This window comes from Sinohyriopsis cumingii, chromosome 4 (genome assembly GCF_028554795.1).
Source record: "Sinohyriopsis cumingii isolate HCF-2022 chromosome 4, ASM2855479v2, whole genome shotgun sequence".
Lineage (NCBI taxonomy): Eukaryota > Metazoa > Mollusca > Bivalvia > Unionida > Unionidae > Sinohyriopsis > Sinohyriopsis cumingii.
This window is the reverse complement of record NC_142964.1, coordinates 133,805,947-133,825,108: the sequence shown is the minus strand read 5'-3', so window position 1 is coordinate 133,825,108 and position 19,162 is coordinate 133,805,947. Positions and strand designations below refer to the sequence as shown.

At 36.8% G+C, this 19,162-nt stretch overlaps 1 protein-coding gene across 1 annotated transcript in view; it reads left to right on the top strand.

Annotated features, from left to right (window-relative positions):
- The first annotated feature begins 8,915 nt into the window (after positions 1 to 8,915).
- Positions 8,916 to 19,162, top strand: part of LOC149802119 (uncharacterized) — a 41,708-nt gene continuing 31,461 nt past the window's right edge. The window contains exons 1-2 of the mRNA XM_089954391.1: positions 8,916 to 9,139; positions 18,248 to 18,322. Coding sequence (XP_089810517.1) covers positions 18,257 to 18,322 — 66 coding nt within the window. The 5' untranslated portion in view covers positions 8,916 to 9,139; positions 18,248 to 18,256. The remainder of the gene's footprint in view (positions 9,140 to 18,247; positions 18,323 to 19,162) is intronic.

Genomic DNA, 19,162 nt, shown 5'->3' with positions numbered 1-19,162 from the left:
GCAGCAAGATTCCTGGAGGACGTGAAAAAATCTTTCGGGGACCGAACACGCTAGCCGATTTCGCTCGATGGGTCTTAGACCCCATCGACAAGACGTGGAGCCAAGAGGACATCGAACGTTACGGAGATTGTCATCGTCATGCCACGGCGATGGCTCACAATTTCTCCGGATACGATGGACAGTTTCTTCTCAGATACTATACGGAACATGGCACCGAACGTCCTAAAGTGACTTTGAACGGAGCCAAAATCATTTTCATGCAAGTGGGACAAGTACAGTTTAAAGATTCGATGAGCTATTTGGCCATGCCTTTGAGTCGAATGCCTAAAACGTTTGGAATGACAGAAATGGTTAAAGGGTACTTTCCACACTTTTTCAATACGGAAGCCAATCAACACGCCGTTTTACCCCATTTACCTGAGGCTCACTATTACGAACCCGACAACATGCGTACCGAACAACGAGAAGCTTTCTACGCTTGGTACCAGGCTCACGCCTCGGACCTTTTCGACTTTCAGGAAGAAATGCTAAAGTATTGTCGTTCCGACGTGGACATTTTACGGCGTTGCTGTGGAAAATTTCGAGAACTGTTCATGGAACACGGAGGGGTCGATCCTTTGAAAGAAGCTTGCACCATTGCCAAAGCGTGTTCCTTAGTGTATCGACAACGATTTATGCCTGAAAACACCGTGGCTGTCATCAGCCCTCAAACGACCAACTTTGTCAAACGTCAATACTCGGTCAAAGCCCTACGTTGGTTACATTACTTGTGCGACAAGGAAAACAAATGGATTCAGCATGCCCGCAACGGAGGGGGTAAAAAGACGATCGGAACGTATTCGGTAGATGGCTGGGACTTAGAAAACCCCAAGATCGTGTACGAGTTTAACGGTTGCTTATTTCACGGATGTCCCGTCTGTTACCCTGATCGTAGCACTAAAAATCAGTTTTTACAACGAACCATGGAAGACTTGTACCAGGACACTTGTCAGCGGCGCCTAAAGTTGGAACAGGAAGGATACCAAGTGGTGGAAATGTGGGAACACGAGTACGATCACCGTATGAAAACCGATCCCGAGTTTAAACGCCTCGTGGAAAGTTACCAGTTCATGGACCCGCTGAACCCGAGGGATAGTTTGTACGGAGGAAGGACCAATGCCACCTGTTTGCTGTACCAAGCCGACGAAGAGAAAGGAGAAGAAATCAAATACTTGGACGTGTGTTCGCTGTATCCCTACGTGTGCAAATATTGTCGCTTTCCTGTAGGGCACCCGCAATTGTTAACGGAACACATCGACCTGAAAAACATTCGACAATACGAAGGCTTGATCAAGTGTAAAGTTTTGCCTCCCACGAACCTATACCATCCCGTCTTATCTCACCATTGTCAAGGCAAACTGATGTTTCCATTGTGCCGTACTTGTGCCGAAACGTGCAACCAAGACCAACCTTGTCAGCACACCCAGGAAGAACGTGCCTTGACGGGAACCTGGGTCAGCGTAGAATTGTTCAAAGCTCTGGACATGGGATACCAACTGTTAGAAGTGTACGAAATTTGCCACTTTCCCAAGACACAACAATACCACAAGGGTGATCCCAGTCAGAAAGGCATTTTCGCTGACTACGTGGATGCCTTTTTGAAACTGAAACAAGAAGCCAGCGGCTATCCTTCCTGGTGTCACACTCCCGAAGACCAAATACAATTCAAAGAGAAATACTATGAACAAGAAGGCATCTCTTTAGACCACATCGAGAAAAACGAAGGCAGGCGATCGTTTGCCAAAGTGATGTTAAATTGCTTGTGGGGTAAAATGGCACAACGACCGTGTTTACCCAAGACGGAATACTTGACAGAACCTTCCCGCTACTTCCAGATGATTCACGACAAAACCAAATACATGAAACACGTGGACGTCGTTCGAGAGAATTTGATCTTGGTCAATTACGAAGAAGATCTGGACTTTGTACAAGACGACCCTTTTGGAAATGTCATCATTGCGGCTTACGTGACAGCTCATGCTCGCTTAAAATTGTACGAAGCTTTAGAACTGTTAGGGGAACGCGTCCTGTACTTTGACACGGACAGTTGCATCTACATCGATCGACCGGGTCAGCAACACCCTAACATCGAAGAAAACCGTTTAGGAGCCTGGACAGACGAACACCCCGACGACAAGATTCTAAGTTTCGCGAGTGGCGGTCCTAAAAATTACGGCTACCAATACCGGGACAAACAAGGAGAAGTGCACACGACGTGCAAAGTGAAAGGACTGACTCTGAATTATCGTACCAGTCGAGTGGTCAACTTTGGGGTATTGAAAGAAGCCTTGCAATCGGGAGAGGATGGAAACTTTAAAGTGACCACTCACCAACCGAACAAGATTGTACGTTTACCCACTCACCACATCGTCAGTCGACCCCTGGAAAAAATCTATCAAATCGTGTACCAGAAGCGAGTGAGACTTCCCAATCACTTTACGTTGCCGTACGGTCACATCGATATTGGTCGGCATATAAAAAGGGACAACGTCCATGACCAATAGTTCATTGTCACTACCAAGACCAATCGACAAAAATGAATCCTTTCAAACAGCAAGTATAGAGCGTAAGACTCAAGTCCAACGAGAAACTCGGGTGTGATTCTATGCCTCACGATCACATCACCAATGCAATACCACATCTTAGTTGTTATGTACTAATGCCATGACAAACTACGTGCAACCAGTGAAACTTCCAGACCACAAAACTTTACCTTATGGACATGCTCATATCACCCAGTATAAAAAGAGACGACTTCCAAGAACGATACTTCATTGCGAGGACAAGCGACGAGAAAGATGAATAACTCTACGCAGAAGAAAAAAAGAGAAGGAACAAACATCATTGACCTCTTTCACCACCATACCGTCACAGCAAAGTGCGTTCAAGAAGGGAAAGGATTCAATAGACCTAAAGGAGTATTTTAGCATCCAAATGACCCAGACAGCGACCTCGAGAAAATTTAGAACGACAACTTACACCTACACGGTGAAATTTAAAGACTTCGCGTCTGACGTTCCAGCCGAGGAAGTATCAGGTTTCATTACGGATCTACTTGACTCACTGTTACAGGAACTCAAATGTCATTGCCAAGTCAAAGATGAAGGTCGTTTGAGCCTATCTATGTATCACGACAGTTTGAACTCGCCTGTATGTCTCGGATTTAGCACACCTGCAGAAATAACTTCTTCCAAACTTTTGAGGGCTATTGAAGACGTGCGGTCGGTGAGAGAAAAATTTGACATCACCGATGGAAAAGTGACTATTCATATGGCATAAGTTGTACCTCCATGGGAAGAAGACGATCACTGCTCTTGATCTGCTTACCGATAAGTGTACCTAGCACGATGGACGTAACAGCAGATTTACGACTGACAGGGAATACGAGATCGGAAACATCTATGCTGGGACACAAGTGGTAGCTGACCAGATTTTAAACAACGTGTGTAACGGATAGGGAGACAAACACGAACTTTCTCTCATTTGATTGTTTGTCACTTGTTTTGTTTTAACTTTTTCTTATAAACGAACATTTAATGTAAATTCGTTGCATATGAAGTGATTTTAGAAAGGAGTGAACGTTAATTTTAAACATTAGTTTACTAGAGTCAATAACTAAACAACTCGTAAATATGTTTCTTTTATGTTCAAATGTTTATGTATTTAATGGATAGTGCTTAGACCAAAGCACAGGCCAGAGAGCCCATGTATATATGTACTTGAATAAATGTTTTGAACCCATACAACAGACTTTTCTTTATCGAGTCTCTATTCTATCTGTGAGTTTTTCTTTAGAATATTTCTGTCCTCTTTTCTGTGTGTTTCAATGTGTATTTGTTTGTTTCTGTATGTCTATGTTTGTCCCTATCAACCCTTTGTCCCTACAAATACATTTCACCCTATAAAAGGTTTTGACCCTATAAGCCTATGACGTTACCAATGTTTAATTCCCACTGATCCCCAGGTGACATTCCCATGTTCAATTTCCATGTTCAATTCCCCTTGTCGCTAGAGTGACCCAGGGTTTTTCTCCATGTTAAATTTCCCTTGTCGCTAGAGTGGCCCAAGGGGTTTTGTAATGCTAATTCCCATTGTCGCTAGGGTGGCCCCATATACTACTTCCATCTTTAAAAAAAGCACGGAAATTGTATATCTATTATACACTATGCACCAGACTGCTCCGGTGGCCTAGTGGTTAGTTCGTCCGCCTCTGATGCAGGAGGTCACGTGTTCGAACTCGGGCGAGTCATATCAAAAATTTATTTTTTAAAAATAGTACTAATAGCTCCCTTGCTTGGCGCTCAGTATTAAGATGTTAGTGTTAGGACTGGTCGGCCTGGTGTCAGGATAATGTGACTGGGTGGGACATCATGCTACGTGTCTGCGGCATGATGTTAGACATCACTATCAACTGCCACACTACAGACATCATAGTGATATGACTGACAAATTGTTAAAGCTAAGTTAAAATCCAAATCACAAACGCACATTAAGCACTACGCCGATGTGAAGCTATTGAGGTTTCGGGGGAATTTTCCAAACTAACGTTATTGAGAACGACGTCTCTAATTAACCAGATATTGGCCGTTACCAGCGTAGCATTTTACCAGACTCTCATATTCTAAGCGTTCACGAAGCCACGCGAGAACCTACGACGTAACTAAAGCAGCTGCTATTGACAGTCGAAGATTTATATTCTCTGTGGTATTACCTGACAAGGTTGGTTTTGACATCGCAGTGGTTATGCAGTTTTCGATAGTATATGTTGTTTTGTTTTTATCTGGCGCAAATTGTGACACTTGGCGAATCAGAATGCGAATTACATTCGTCGCTGTATTTGAATCGAACATCGACAAGCCTTTACAAGTGTGATACAGTGATCTCAAGCTCCAACTTTTATATACAGTATCATGACCAAACGTGGATTCAATGACATCTCAAGATACAACCTTCATATACAGTATCATGACCAAACGTGGATTCATTGACATCTCGAGATACAACTGCTTATTTATACCAACCCAACAAACTACAGTTGGACTGCATTTCATATTAGGCTGCATTCATATTGGACTGCATTTCATATTGGGCTGCATTCATATTGGACTGCATTTCATATTGGGCTGCATTCGTATTGGGCTGAATTTCCTTTAGGGCTGCATTTTATAATGGGCTGCATTTCATACTGAAACGCATTTCAAAGATTACGTACTACTTGACTTTACAGCGTCATCTTCAAATTCAATAAACTGAAAATATCTGATTGTGAACGGTGTGGTAATTTTCATTTTTTTTCAGGAGTTTACTCTTTATACTATCATTTCTTTCTATGTAAAACTCCTCCTATAGTCATTCACAGTTGTCATTTTTCAATCCATCGTTATTGTTATCATTTTACGTTTTAATCAGAACACTTGAAAACATATACAACAACTACCATGGCGACCTGCAGAAAATAAAACACAATACAAAATAACAATACAAAATACGATAATGGTATATAAAATGCTTAAATGCACACGTGTACACTGGTTGCATGTTTAGTTATGACACAATGGTGCATATAAAAAGAACGTTTTATTCAAAGTGATTCCATTCAGAACTTCAGTTTATGCTCTCGTTGTTCGAGCATGTGACACGTCGATAATTATAAGCACAGTTACAACGACTGGCTTTAATAAGATAATCGTTTCAACCAATGTCTTGCATTAACTGATACTTTCAAAAACCTGGTCTTCTCTAATAGAAGGATTTTGTATATCCTCCCTTTCCTACAGAAACTTTATGAATACGTGTACCATAACCTATTAGTACTGTTCATGCTCACTATATTTACAATGTATTTATTTTCCTCCAATCCCCCTAAGTTTAATTGGCAATTTGTGATATGACATCATTTTACTTTGGATCTTAATTTAAAAATGAATATTTACCAGATCCTGTTCACATCCAGGTGATCCTTTTATTTGTATGTAAGATAATATTGGAACGCATCATAATGTTGTCTGTCAAAATGTTCACAATGTATTGTATAATGTTGGAGTAGAAGTCATTCAAAGTAAATTTTCAGTTCCACATTTTTCATCTTTGCCATCAGCAGCAACTGTAAAAACGAGGTATGTTCTGCGCAACTATTCTCTATGTTGCTTAAATTTACAAAAGTGTTCTCTATTTAAGCGAAGGTGGTTATATTTGACCGTAGGTCGGTATCATCATCAGCAGCAGCAGCAACAGCATCTTCTTCTTCTTCTTCTTCTGATTATTATTATTATTATTATTATATCGCGTTGTTGTCGTTATTGTTGTTTCAGTGCCATATTTTGTGGAGATGTTTATTTCGTTATATGCTCAACTTGTCAAATAAACATACGGTGCTGTTGTTCGCTTTGTATTCAGTCGGTGAAGATTAAATATATTAAATACATGGTGCAATCGGTTGTTTTGTGTTCAACCTGTGAAGTGCATATATATATATATATATATATATATATATATATATATATATATATATATATATATATATATATATATATATATATATATATATATATATATATATATATATATATGATATTATCGATCGTTTTGTGCTCAGTCTGTCAAGTGAATACAAAGCACTATAGATTGTTTTGTACTCAGTCTGTCAAGTATATACACGGTACTATCGGTCGTTTTGTACTCTGTCAAGTTAACACAACGTACTATCGATCGGAAATTGTATACTACTCAAGTTTTCTATACAAATCAGATTTTGCTTATTGACTAGCGCTTTGAACAATAACCCAGTACGACTGACAGCTTATCAAAGATGTAGGTAAACGGAACGCAACAACAATGAATGATACTTAGAATGAAGCTGGATTTTATAACAAACTTCTGTAAAATATAGAATAAACTATCCATACAAATAATAACTTGAAAACTTTTATAACGAATTTATGATCGTAAACAATATTAGCTACGCTTACTAGTATCAGGGGCAGTTTTCTTTTTTTGGGAGGGGGTAATCATACGCCTCCACCCCACCCCTCTCATAAAAGCGAGAGTAACAAAACACTATCGATACATTTCCTAGAGTGAGTTTTGTTCTATAATTAGATAGATATAAATATGCCCTGGTAACGCTTAAATGCATGAGGTGCCGAGGGATTCGCGTCACTGGCCAATCACTTTCCTTAAATGCATGAGGTGCCGAGGGATTCGCGTCACTGGCCAATCACTTCCCTTAAATGCATGAGGTGCCGAGGGCTTCGCGTCATTGGTCAATCACTTCACTTAAACGAGATTTCTGGATCCGTCCCCAAGTACAGTTATACAGGCGTGATTACAAGTACAGATTCATATACACATCAGTTGATTTTGTTAAGTACTCTGTAATTGATACTAGATACCTCGTAACATATGTGTTGAGATCATATACCTCGTAACATATGTGTTGAGATCATATACCTCGTAACATATGTGTTGAGATCATATACCTCGTAACATATGTGTTGAGATCATATACCTCGTAACATATGTGTTGAGATCATATACCTCGTAACATATGTGTTGAGATCATATACCGCGTAACATATGTGTTGAGATCATATACCGCGTAACATATGTGTTGAGATCATATACCGCGTAACATATGTGTTGAGATCATATACGTCATAACATATGTGTTGAGATCATATACCTCGTAACATATGTGTTGAGATCATATACCTCGTAACATATGTGTTGAGATCATATACGTCATAACATATGTGTTTAGATCATATACCTCGTAACATATGTGTTGAGATCATATACCTCGTAACATATGTGTTGAGATCATATACCGCGTAACATATGTGTTGAGATCATATACCGCGTAACATATGTGTTGAGATCATATACCGCGTAACATATGTGTTGAGATCATATACGTCATAACATATGTGTTGAGATCATATACCTCGTAACATATATGTTGGGATCACTTTATTCCTATTCCAGGGTTACGTTTAACCACATTTAGTTGAATGTTTCCCTCATATGGATTTGCAGAGTTGTGAAAACCGAAATGTATGTTGGGCTAAAACTACCAAAAAAAGTTAATAATAATATTTGGAGCTAGAAAATTATCTTGAAAATGACTTTTCGCATTCCTGAAGGTGCAGAATTCATAGTTTTCTCTATACACTCGAAATTACTAAAACAAAGTCGGTCCATATTGTTCAAATATTCTCCCAATTTGGTTTTCGTGAATATCATGCTGAACTACACTAGCTATAAAAATAACCGACCCATGTGTTTTTGTTGAACACACAACGTACACACACACACACACACACACACACACAGAGTAACTGACAGAAACAAACTTGCATATTTCTTCATTGGTAGATGATACAACGAGATGGCAAATAACTTTGTAGTTACGAAGCCTGTGTAACACATAAAGTTGGTACAAACCATCACATTTCATGGTACATTACAGATTCGTAAATAAAAGCTACAGAACATTACATACATTTGGTGTGGTCTCCTATGTGTGTATGGTAACCTGACGGTTTCGTTAACATACCCCCTTTTCGCGTACATTATCCAGCACTGTGGTGTAGCTGGTCCCTATTTGGCGACACGCTAATCCCAGAAACGCCCCTGTTATTGAACATAAATAAACGATCAACTTGATAATCAGGTGGATGAATAGTAAACCTGATCAGAAAATTAAGGTTGATTCGATCCAACAAGCTCCGCATCCACTGTTGATAACCGCCCCACGCCAACGCTTTAGGCGAAGCATTGGTAGAACTATATAGCTTGCATAATTAGAAAGTCCAATAGATATACCATTGTTCTTCTTAAAGTCACAGACTTTGGTGGAATTGTGACAAAAAGTTCTCCACAAAATTGTAACAAGGAATTTCGGATAAAATCTCACTATTAGCTGCTATCTATTGAAAGGGAACATCCGTACACTCGGACGAACATGCAGTGATACATTTTTATTGGATATTTACAAAGGATTACTGATTTGTACATTTCTCTCGTCGTTGAGATAAACTAAAGGAGGTTGACATAGACGGAAAAACTTTTGGGTTGAAAAAAACAAGAAGATGAATCTGAAGTAAGTTTTTGATTTTATTTTTTCTATCAACATTTTTCACATAAATTTTATTTATGCAGGTGTTTTTTTCATTAATGCTAACGCCACCGCACCGACAGGAAACATAATAATTTTGATACAATCAATGCAGCAGGTAAATTTTTTCCCATCATATTATTTCTCTTAATATTTCTTTTATTTATTTTTTCTTTTTATTTGCAGGTTATTTAAACTGTATTGAACACGTACCTTCCCTGGATTAAAAAAAAAAGTAATCGCTGGCATCATTCTAATTTCTTTTGAGATAACTTGGGGAAAAGAGCGCTATTAGATTTCCCCATATTGGGTAATTCTCGTATATATGCATGTATGTACGTAGCCATTATACATGAATTGTAAATACACAGGATTGAATCGTGGTTTTGTCACGTGATGTTGCCAAGAATATAGTTATTGTTTTATTGGCAAAATTCTGACTAAATGAAGTTTGCTATTCACAGTACATATTATTCTCCATAATTCTTAATTTGAAAACTCGCCAATATTTTCAATACCAGGAGTCTATTGCTAGAGAGTAATGGACTTCCAATAGAAATCCAGATAAAACAATCTCTTAGGAAATGCCCTAAAGATATCCTTTAGTACAAGAATTTTAGTGTGACCATTCAAACTGAAATATATTCCCAGACAAACGGTTTAATCCAAATGCCTCACTGAACTAGGTACTCTAATGTGTTAGTTCTTCAGTTTACCAGATTACTTCGAGGTGGTTAGTATCTATTTTAAAGTAGTAAATTATCAGAAAAAATTTAATTCCTCAATTTTTAAATGTAGTTTGTCAGTGATGTAACATTATAGGCTGTCAGTTTAGTTGCGAGTTCTTATCTATTTTAGAGGGACATTTTATTACAATACTAGATATCAGTCCATGTGTGGTTTTAATGCTCATAAACACATAGACACAAATGATGCTGCTGTAATTTACTTTCACTGAAGTTACAGCATAGAATGATATCACATAGAGTTTCTCTTACGTCTTTCGAAAAAGTGGAAGCATCGATAGGGCTGGCGAGGGCTTATATTATCTCGAGTTTCAGTGTCAAGATACTCTTTCTAGACTACCAGAAGTAGAAACTTGAGACTTCGCTGGCTTATGCATGATGACGTGTATTGCGAGTTGGGGTTGTCAAAAGGCTACGGAATGTGGGATGAAATGGATGAAGAAATCGAAACGCGACGCCCTCCCCCCCCCCCACAAAAAATGAAAAAAAAGAGAGAAAAAATAGTTTCATGTAATCCGCATGACAAGTACCGATGCTAATTACTGAAAATAATACGGTTTAAGAATTATATAATATTTAATCTATTTTATTTCTTTTCTTTCACACAGAAATTGTCGTAGATTTCCTGAACTCTGCGTGTGTGTGTGTGTGTGTGTGTGTGTGTATGTTTGTGTATGCGTGCGTGTGTTTGCGCGTGTGTGTGTGATTGAAGAATATATGAAACATTTTCAAATGATATTCTTTGCGATCTAAACACATAATTCATAAATTGATATTTCTTTCAATATCACCAAATTAAAAATTATTACGTAATTGCATTACCTAAAATATTTCTGTATTATTTAATCAATACTTTAATTCCTCATTAAATATTCTTACATTTTTTTTTTTTTAAATTCACAACCACTTTAATTAGCCCTCTCCAAAGTACAGTAGTCCAAATACGATATCACAGAACAACCAATCCATTTAAACGGTTAAAAGTCAGCAAAACATCCTTATTTTCTTATTCTTGTCTATGTAAATTTATTTAAAACGCTAAAATTGAATTTGATATAGTCATTTATATCAATATTTGTCTCCCCAAAAATAATAACTAATGATGAAGGTGGTTAGTGAAGCTATGTGTGATGTAATACAACTAATAATCCGAAACAACTGTTCAGAACAAAATTTTGAAAACTTTTTCTTGACCACAGGCACTGTCTCCTCAAAACAAGAATGTCATAATATATAGGAACAACTTCACAATACTTATTTTCGCCCTAGCTTTGCGAAGACCCAATAATGTCGTTACAATCAACGCAATCAACACATAACACATCATTCTCACACATGTATTTGGATGCTGCGATATGAGTCAATATCATACCGATTTCATCTTATGTGGTTGATTTGGTGTTGATATAAATGTTCAGTTCTTAGCATACACACAGACAGAAACTATGTATGTCTTTCCACTGACTCCCAATAAAAACATATCTCGTTTATATACGTGTTGAACCGTTAGAAAAAGGAAATGATATTTGGAATAATCTCTAATTTATACTATCGGATATAATTAAAAATAAATATATTTCATTATGTTACAGCAAGAAGAATTGTATTTCTTTAATTATGAATATGCAGATTTGTTGAAACTTAGCATGTGTCTATATGACACGGTTGCCCCCGACAGTATGTGTTCATAATAGATTTTAAGAAAACTTGCTTTAGTTTGAAAAGAAAAATATTTAAAAGCCATAGCCATGAAACTGTTTGTCCGAAATTGCTGAAAATGGAATTTTGATGTAGTCTCCCTTAATTTAAAGCGTCATGTAGAAATTTTATTATAATTTAGTCAGCCAAAAGCTACTGAGCGTAAAGGCCATTTTTTGACAGACATTTAGACGCTAAGCGATTGAAAGAGACGGATTGGCATAGGTATTATTATATACTTTTCCCACATAATAAGACGGGACCGTAAAAATGAGCTTCGTCATGGTTCCTCTCATAAGATAAATTTCATAATGTAATGACACATTCTGGCTTTAATTAAATGATTATATTACAATATTAAAACCGAATACAGTTTAAGATAGTTGGTCATTGTTCCAATTATGGCCTACTCAACCAGAACTAGTTTCTATGAAATGTGAGCCCTTTCAACCCGAACTTGTTTCTATGGAATGTGAACCGTCTCAAAACGTACTTGTTTCTATAGAATTTCGTGGTGCATACATTTGGAATTTTTTAAATGATGAATCTCACTTAAAGAATTGCCTTATAAATAGTTAGACCGTCACAAATTAAAAAGATCGATCTGATGCTTGTAGATCAAATTATCCAAAAACTGTACTCGAAAATACTCTCTTCGCCCTGCACATCACACACGTGTGCATGTAAGTCGGTGCTATATAAAGCTCTTTGTTAAGTCGTTTGCCGCAGAAGTTTCCTTTAACATTTGCTGACAGGCTTATATAAAATCGGACGAAAATCGATTCATCCTCTGATTATTGGGTTAAGATAATTCTATGAGATTTATTTATTTCGCGGAGAGATATCCATGGTTCACGTCCTTGAATGCACAACGGCGTAATTCCAGACTTTTTTATATACAATTTTCATGGTATTACACCAGATTGTCTGCGCCAACTTCTGAATAAGCCAATAAGTCTAGCTGTTCCAATCATTAAGGTTCTAGTGGATAAAAAGATTATTATTATTATTATTATTATTATCAGATGCCTATTTTGACCGCTCCGGTGGCCTAGTGGTTAGAGCGTCCGCCTCGGATGCGGGAGGTCGTGGGTTCGATCCCTGGCCGAGTCATACCAAAGACTTACAAAAATGGTACTAACAGCTGCCTCGCTTGGCGCTCAGCATTAAGAGGTTAGTGTTAGGACTGGTCGGCCCGGTGTCAGGATAATGTAACTGGGTGGGACATCATGCAACATGTCTGTGGCATGATGCCCTAGTGCTAAACATCACTAAAAACTGCCACACTGCAGACATCGTAGCGATATGACTGAAAAATTGTTAAAGCTACGTTTAAAAAAAAATCCAAATCCAAATCAGATGCCTATTTTGGATTTAGCATTCCTTTTGCTCCCATTATTTTTCATTTGTTTGAGAAGTAAGTTTAGAATAAAATGATGTGTTATTTAAAGTGCTCTTTTAGAGAATTATGTGTGTGTGATTTGGATTTTTAACGTAGCTTTTAACAATTTTTCAGTCATATCGTTACTATGTCTGCAGTGTGGCAGTTTATGGTGATGTCTAGCCCTGGGGCATCATGCCGCAGACATGTAGCACGATGTCCCACCCAGTCACATTATCCTGACACCAGGCCGACCAGTCCTAATACTAACCTCTTAATGCTGAGCGCCAAGCGAGGCAGCTGTTAGTACCATTTGTGTAAGTCTTTGGTATGACTCGGCCGGGAATCGAACCCGCGACCTCAGCAACCGAGGCGGAAGCTCTAACCACTAGGCCACCGGAGCGGTCAGGTAATTACGTCCTAAGCCTGATACGACATTGTGCTTGGGACGATTCAGTTACATCGTATATAGCCATCTATTGGTACACATGCCAGTGAGTCATACAGTCAGCATGTAAACACATACAGTTTAGGAAAACCAGTTGGCATTGTTGTTATACAGTCCTCTATATATTGTAAACAAATTACTACTATTTTACACAGCAAGCGTGTTATTTCCTGTAAGTCTGTGAACAGCACGTAAATGGAATTTTGGTGTAACTATACCTTTGACTCAAGTCTGTGAACAGCACGTAAATGGAATTTTGGTGTAACTATACCTTTGACTCAGAAGAGTTACCTAAAAGAACATATTGTAAGCAAAATCTTGTAGTGTATTATGTATTTGTTTCGTCAGCACACGGTACACAATCGTCGCAGGCATTGCACGAAAATTTCTTTTAAAGAGAGAATAACGAATGTTCGCCCATGGCTTGCGACGATGAAAGAACACACACACACACACACACACACACTAAACCATAATGAACGTATAGTGAAATCAAAGTTTACCATCTCAGCAATGTTGCTCATTTAATTTTTTGACGGAACTGAATCATTATCTCCACTTCAGACTGGATACTTACTCAGAAAGAATCACATCCATTTTTTTATCGATTTGATTGGCGAAAATACTGTGTTGGTTTCATTGCGTATATAATCTCTTGTGGGTGTGTGGGATAGAAGCTCTTCAATTTTGAAAAACATTTTTAGTTTGTTACCGCACATGAATGCACGACTGTTGGTTGCATTCATTGTACAAATCTAGCATCCAGTAACAGTTATGGGAATTAAATGTAGCTTTTAGTTGTTACATTTGATCAGTCAAGATATCTGCAATAAATTAGAAAACATTTCATTCCATGCAAGACTTAAGAATAAATATTTTCAACTTAAATAAAAGTATATTTGTTTTAAATTCTGATTCCCGATAAATACTTATAACGACCTTGCAGTTGTTAATAAACAAAGAAATGCCAAAATATCACAAGTTTTTGCATCTTGAATTTATATTTTACAAAAATCGTTCTGAAGTGTTTACATTTGACGCAAAAGCTATAATTACCGTCATGCCTCACACGCGCGACACCTGGCGGTTAGGCGAAGGGAATTATCTTTTCACAGTTATTCATGGTATTTAAATTTAGGCGTATTGAGCTATATACAGTCCACGGAAACACATTTCTGTCCAATATCGATAATACTACATACGTGAATTTCTTGATGGATTCCACCAGTCTTTACCATGCAGGACCTTGTATAAATATTAAACGACTTCACGCAGTTCGTGGCAACGGCCATATTGCTTCAGTATAAAAGAATCCCCCCCCCCCCCCCGAAAAAAGTGCAAAGATTACATTGTTAAGTCTATGCAGAGAAAAAGACAAATGTGCCAGTTAATAATATGTGATTTTCCATTAAAATAATTACAATATTATTGCGTTGCTGCGTATCGGACAGCAATTCTTAAGTGGATCTGTAACAATCGCATGGAAGGAAAAGTCGTGCCCAGTCTTCATCCTTTTTTTCCCTTCATTTCTTCTGACAACATTTGGCATTGTCGAATAGTACTAAGTGGTCGGTGATGATACTATCAAATAAAATATACAATTAACTAGGAAACATTAGTATTAAACATTAATCGATCTATATTTATACTTCTCGGTTGAAATCGTCTTATTCAAGTTTGTTTTAACCCTCTTGCAACAAAACAAATTCAAACAAAAGAAGAAAAATCAATCGCTTGTATGACATATATACTTAAGTGTCTTGCACGCCATTATTGTAATGAATTGTTTCAAGTATTATATTTTAAAGAATATCTTTTTTTTCCCAGAATGCACCAACCCTATCAATGTAAAATTAGTATGTTGTTATGTTCTCATCTCGGCTTTAGTGATAAAGAAACAAATTCCTGATACTCATTGTTATGCTAAAACCGACGATGTTTTATTTCTTTATTCGCAAGGAACTGGAGAATAACAATGTAAATATTTCCATTAAAAGCCTCCAGACTTTCCTAACTATCAAGTCTGAAACAAATGTAGCTGGAATTGCAACAGAAATTCAAATTTTATTTTACAAATGGATAATAGATGCGGTTACAATGTCAGCTGACCTAAACGGTTGGAATTTCTATTCAGAGCCTGTCCATTTACGTATTTAATGATGAAAAGGTACCACGAAGACATTGTTTCCTCGCTTGTATGAGTGTTACAGAGCTTCAACAAACAGCAACGACAGTTCTTAACTGTTTTATCCTCAATCGTTATTTCAGCGTGAAAATAACAACTGTATCACACACAACGCTCACCTTCATTAGCGTCATGACACAATTCATGAAAATCGTTTGTTACTCTGTGGAGTAACGCGTCACTCTGGGGTGTAATATGATGGTAGTATCACCGAGTAAATCAAGGTTCTTAATATACGAAATTAATGGAAACTTTAATTATTGTTTGTTTTGACAAAAGCCGATCGTAACCTACCATACTATTCAACTCCTTTCATGTATTTCATATTAGATCAACAAAATGTAAGATTCTTCATTTTCCAAAAAATTCATTTTAGCTGGTTACATTCTATGCATGAGAGAAAGGGAATTTGTGAGAAAACAGACAAATTTACCGCTGATTCTTAGCATTTCAAAATATAGTGATATAGTGATATGTGAAACTCAAATGAAAGATGTGAAAAGGCTAGATTCTGAGATTTATTTAATAGAAGAAAAGAAATAAAGAAAATATAATCTGTTGAGTCCCAATGACCTTGGTCTTCGACCACGTGTGTGAATACGAATCCCCACCCCTCATAATTGTGTGCTGTTAAAAAATCGCTAAAGTTGCAGAAAAAAGGTACTAAATTATGAAAGCATGGATCTATCAAAACAAATACACGCAAAAAAAAGGACTACGCTACAAATAAGTAACTATAATACAGAGCTAACATTGACCTTGCACTTATCAACAAAGAAGATAAACATGCTACATGTATCTGAGACACTGTGATATATACACACACTCGGTTGAAAAGGATTCTTTCGTTACATATTTTCGAAACAAAACAATAGCCACTTCTGTATTCTAGAACAAAACTTTGCCCACTTCCACGCACCAAGTTAAACCAAGAAATTTCCTTCCGGTGCGTTCATAAGAAAACCCGACTATTCTTGAACATGATATTTATAGCTGCATTACTGTTATAAATCTTAAATTTTCGAGAAAAATGCGTTAGGGTCAATTTGTCTTCTGTTGATAAATTATTTTTGTCATACAGACAAATTTCATTGGCGACTACATTTGCTGAGAATGTCATTAATGTTCATGCACGACCATCACAAACGAAATTTCATTCAAAGCATTTGCCACCACATCTTCTGATTTGCAAACGTAATACCTGTCCTTATTTAAAAAATAATTTTCTTTATTTCAAAATAAAATCAAAGCAGGGACAGTATTGTTATTTTCTACGTGGAATTACGTGAGAAAATTAAGTTTATCCCGAAATAAGGACGCCTTATGACAATTAATTTTTAATTTTTTTATCTCGTCAATGACTACTTGGCCGTTAAGCATACGCACATCGGATGCCTAAGACTGTGGCGTTGAAACAGCAAAATTTGTAAATTATTATTGTGGATCCTTCCTACTGATGGAATAATTTTGAGAGAATATTGAAACTAAATTTTAAGTTTAAATTCGCGTTACGAAGTAATAAATGACTAATTGGTGTTAATATTTTCAATTTTATATATGTTAAGTTTATACTCTATTTGACGATGGTTTAAGAAAAGATGGAGCGTCTTTTATCTTACTTACTGCTTATTGACACCGACTCCCATACCTGGCTTTGTATAAATGATGTCAATAATATTATGAAAACATATGTGTAAAGACATTAGCCTTTCTTGGCTAAGAAATAAGTATTTATTTTCAATATATGCAAACTATTGTTGTTAACTGTGTTGATGTTACTACAGTAAGTTCAATAATGGCTACTTGAAATCGTTAAAATGTGATTGATTCACAAATAGTGCATTCTTCTTTTTCATAGCAACTGGTTCTTTGCACAATTATCACTTGATTACACAGATCGCCCTGGCATCGATTCTTCTTATAAAAGTTTGCTAATCTGAGAAAAAGAAAACAGACACGTAGCTTACTCATTTATTTCTTTTTAATTTTCTCTATCACTCCTGCTTGAAGATTATTACACTAGTTCAAATATGTAATAGTCCAGGTTTTCCTTTGACGTATGTTATAAGTTTTTGTTATACATTGTGGACATATACATTATTTATACTCCAGAAGAAAAGCTGGTAACATCGATGAAATATTTTTACAATGGAACCGTTACCAGTTTATGTGCATTACATAACATGCACGTTTACTGGCGTCATGGAGTGGTTCCTTGAGGGTTTACTAAAATTATTAATTTATCACTTTTAACAAAGTACGGAGCTTCGACGAACTTTGTAAAAGTGGAACTTCAAAGAGCATATCTCGGTACCTAATTTATTTTATAGATATACTTTATTCATATCTTGATATTGTAAAGCTTAATCATTCAGCATCACTTTGTAAATGTACGCCCATGAAGGCGTTAAATCTTAAACTGTCTTTGCATGATATAAAATTTATTAAACCTGTTGAATAAGCACAATGCACAATATGCCACTCGCTACAAGAAGCCCGTCACACACACACACACACACACACACACACACACACACACACTTTTTTGTATCTAGGTCTGTATGCCAATTTCATATTTTATAAATGAGACTTTGTTGAAATTTAGTTCTAATAAAATAGTTCTTGTGTTTTTCAGGTTTCATTTATGACACCCAACAAGCTTGCTAGAAAATCTGATGGTGAAACTATGCCTATATCCGACATTTTATGGGTAAGTACAAACGGCGGCAAGCGAAGAAAATGTTCGAATCACCCGAAGGTTGTAACTTCTTTAATTTGAATTAAAACAGAGGAAACACTATTCACAGGAATTTTAATGCCTATTTTAAATGGCTAATTTAGTTTAATGTAGAATGGCCAATTATACATTTTTGTTTCTAATGTAATTGCTTCGTTTGCAATGACGGTGGCGCCTTCTCTCCACGTGGGATTCTTCCACATAACAGTCATTTTTTGTTTGGGATTATATTTTTGGACAGTTCACAAATTACGAAAAATTTGTTATGACTTTTCTTATCATATTTAGTAGTGTTATTTCGACTTTATCTTCCTTTTATCTTTAAAATTATAAGTAGGGAAATCTGGGACTTGGTATATTGTTTCCCTTTATTTGGAAGGTTTTATCTTCCTAAAACATGTTCTGCAATTATTTATATTTAGTTTTAGAACTTATTTTTAATTGGCACCATATATCCATAATTGTCCTGACGTGCCATTATACGTAATATATACATAAACGCAACTTTTAGCTTTGGTGGAGAATGACTAGAAACATTGATTATACTATGTGTTAAGCAAATCCTTGGAGAAGTGGAGATAAACACGGTGTCAGTTGACTGGTTGTCAAGCAAATCCTTCGAGAAATGGTGATGTACAATATCATCAGTTGACTGGGTGTCAAACAAGTCCTTCGAGAAATGGTGATACACAGCAACGTTATTTGACTGGGTGTCAACACGAGTTCTTCAAGAATGCACATCATTTGACTGGATGTTAAACAAGTCCTTCGAGAAGTGGTGATGTACAACATCATTTGACTGGGTGTCAAACT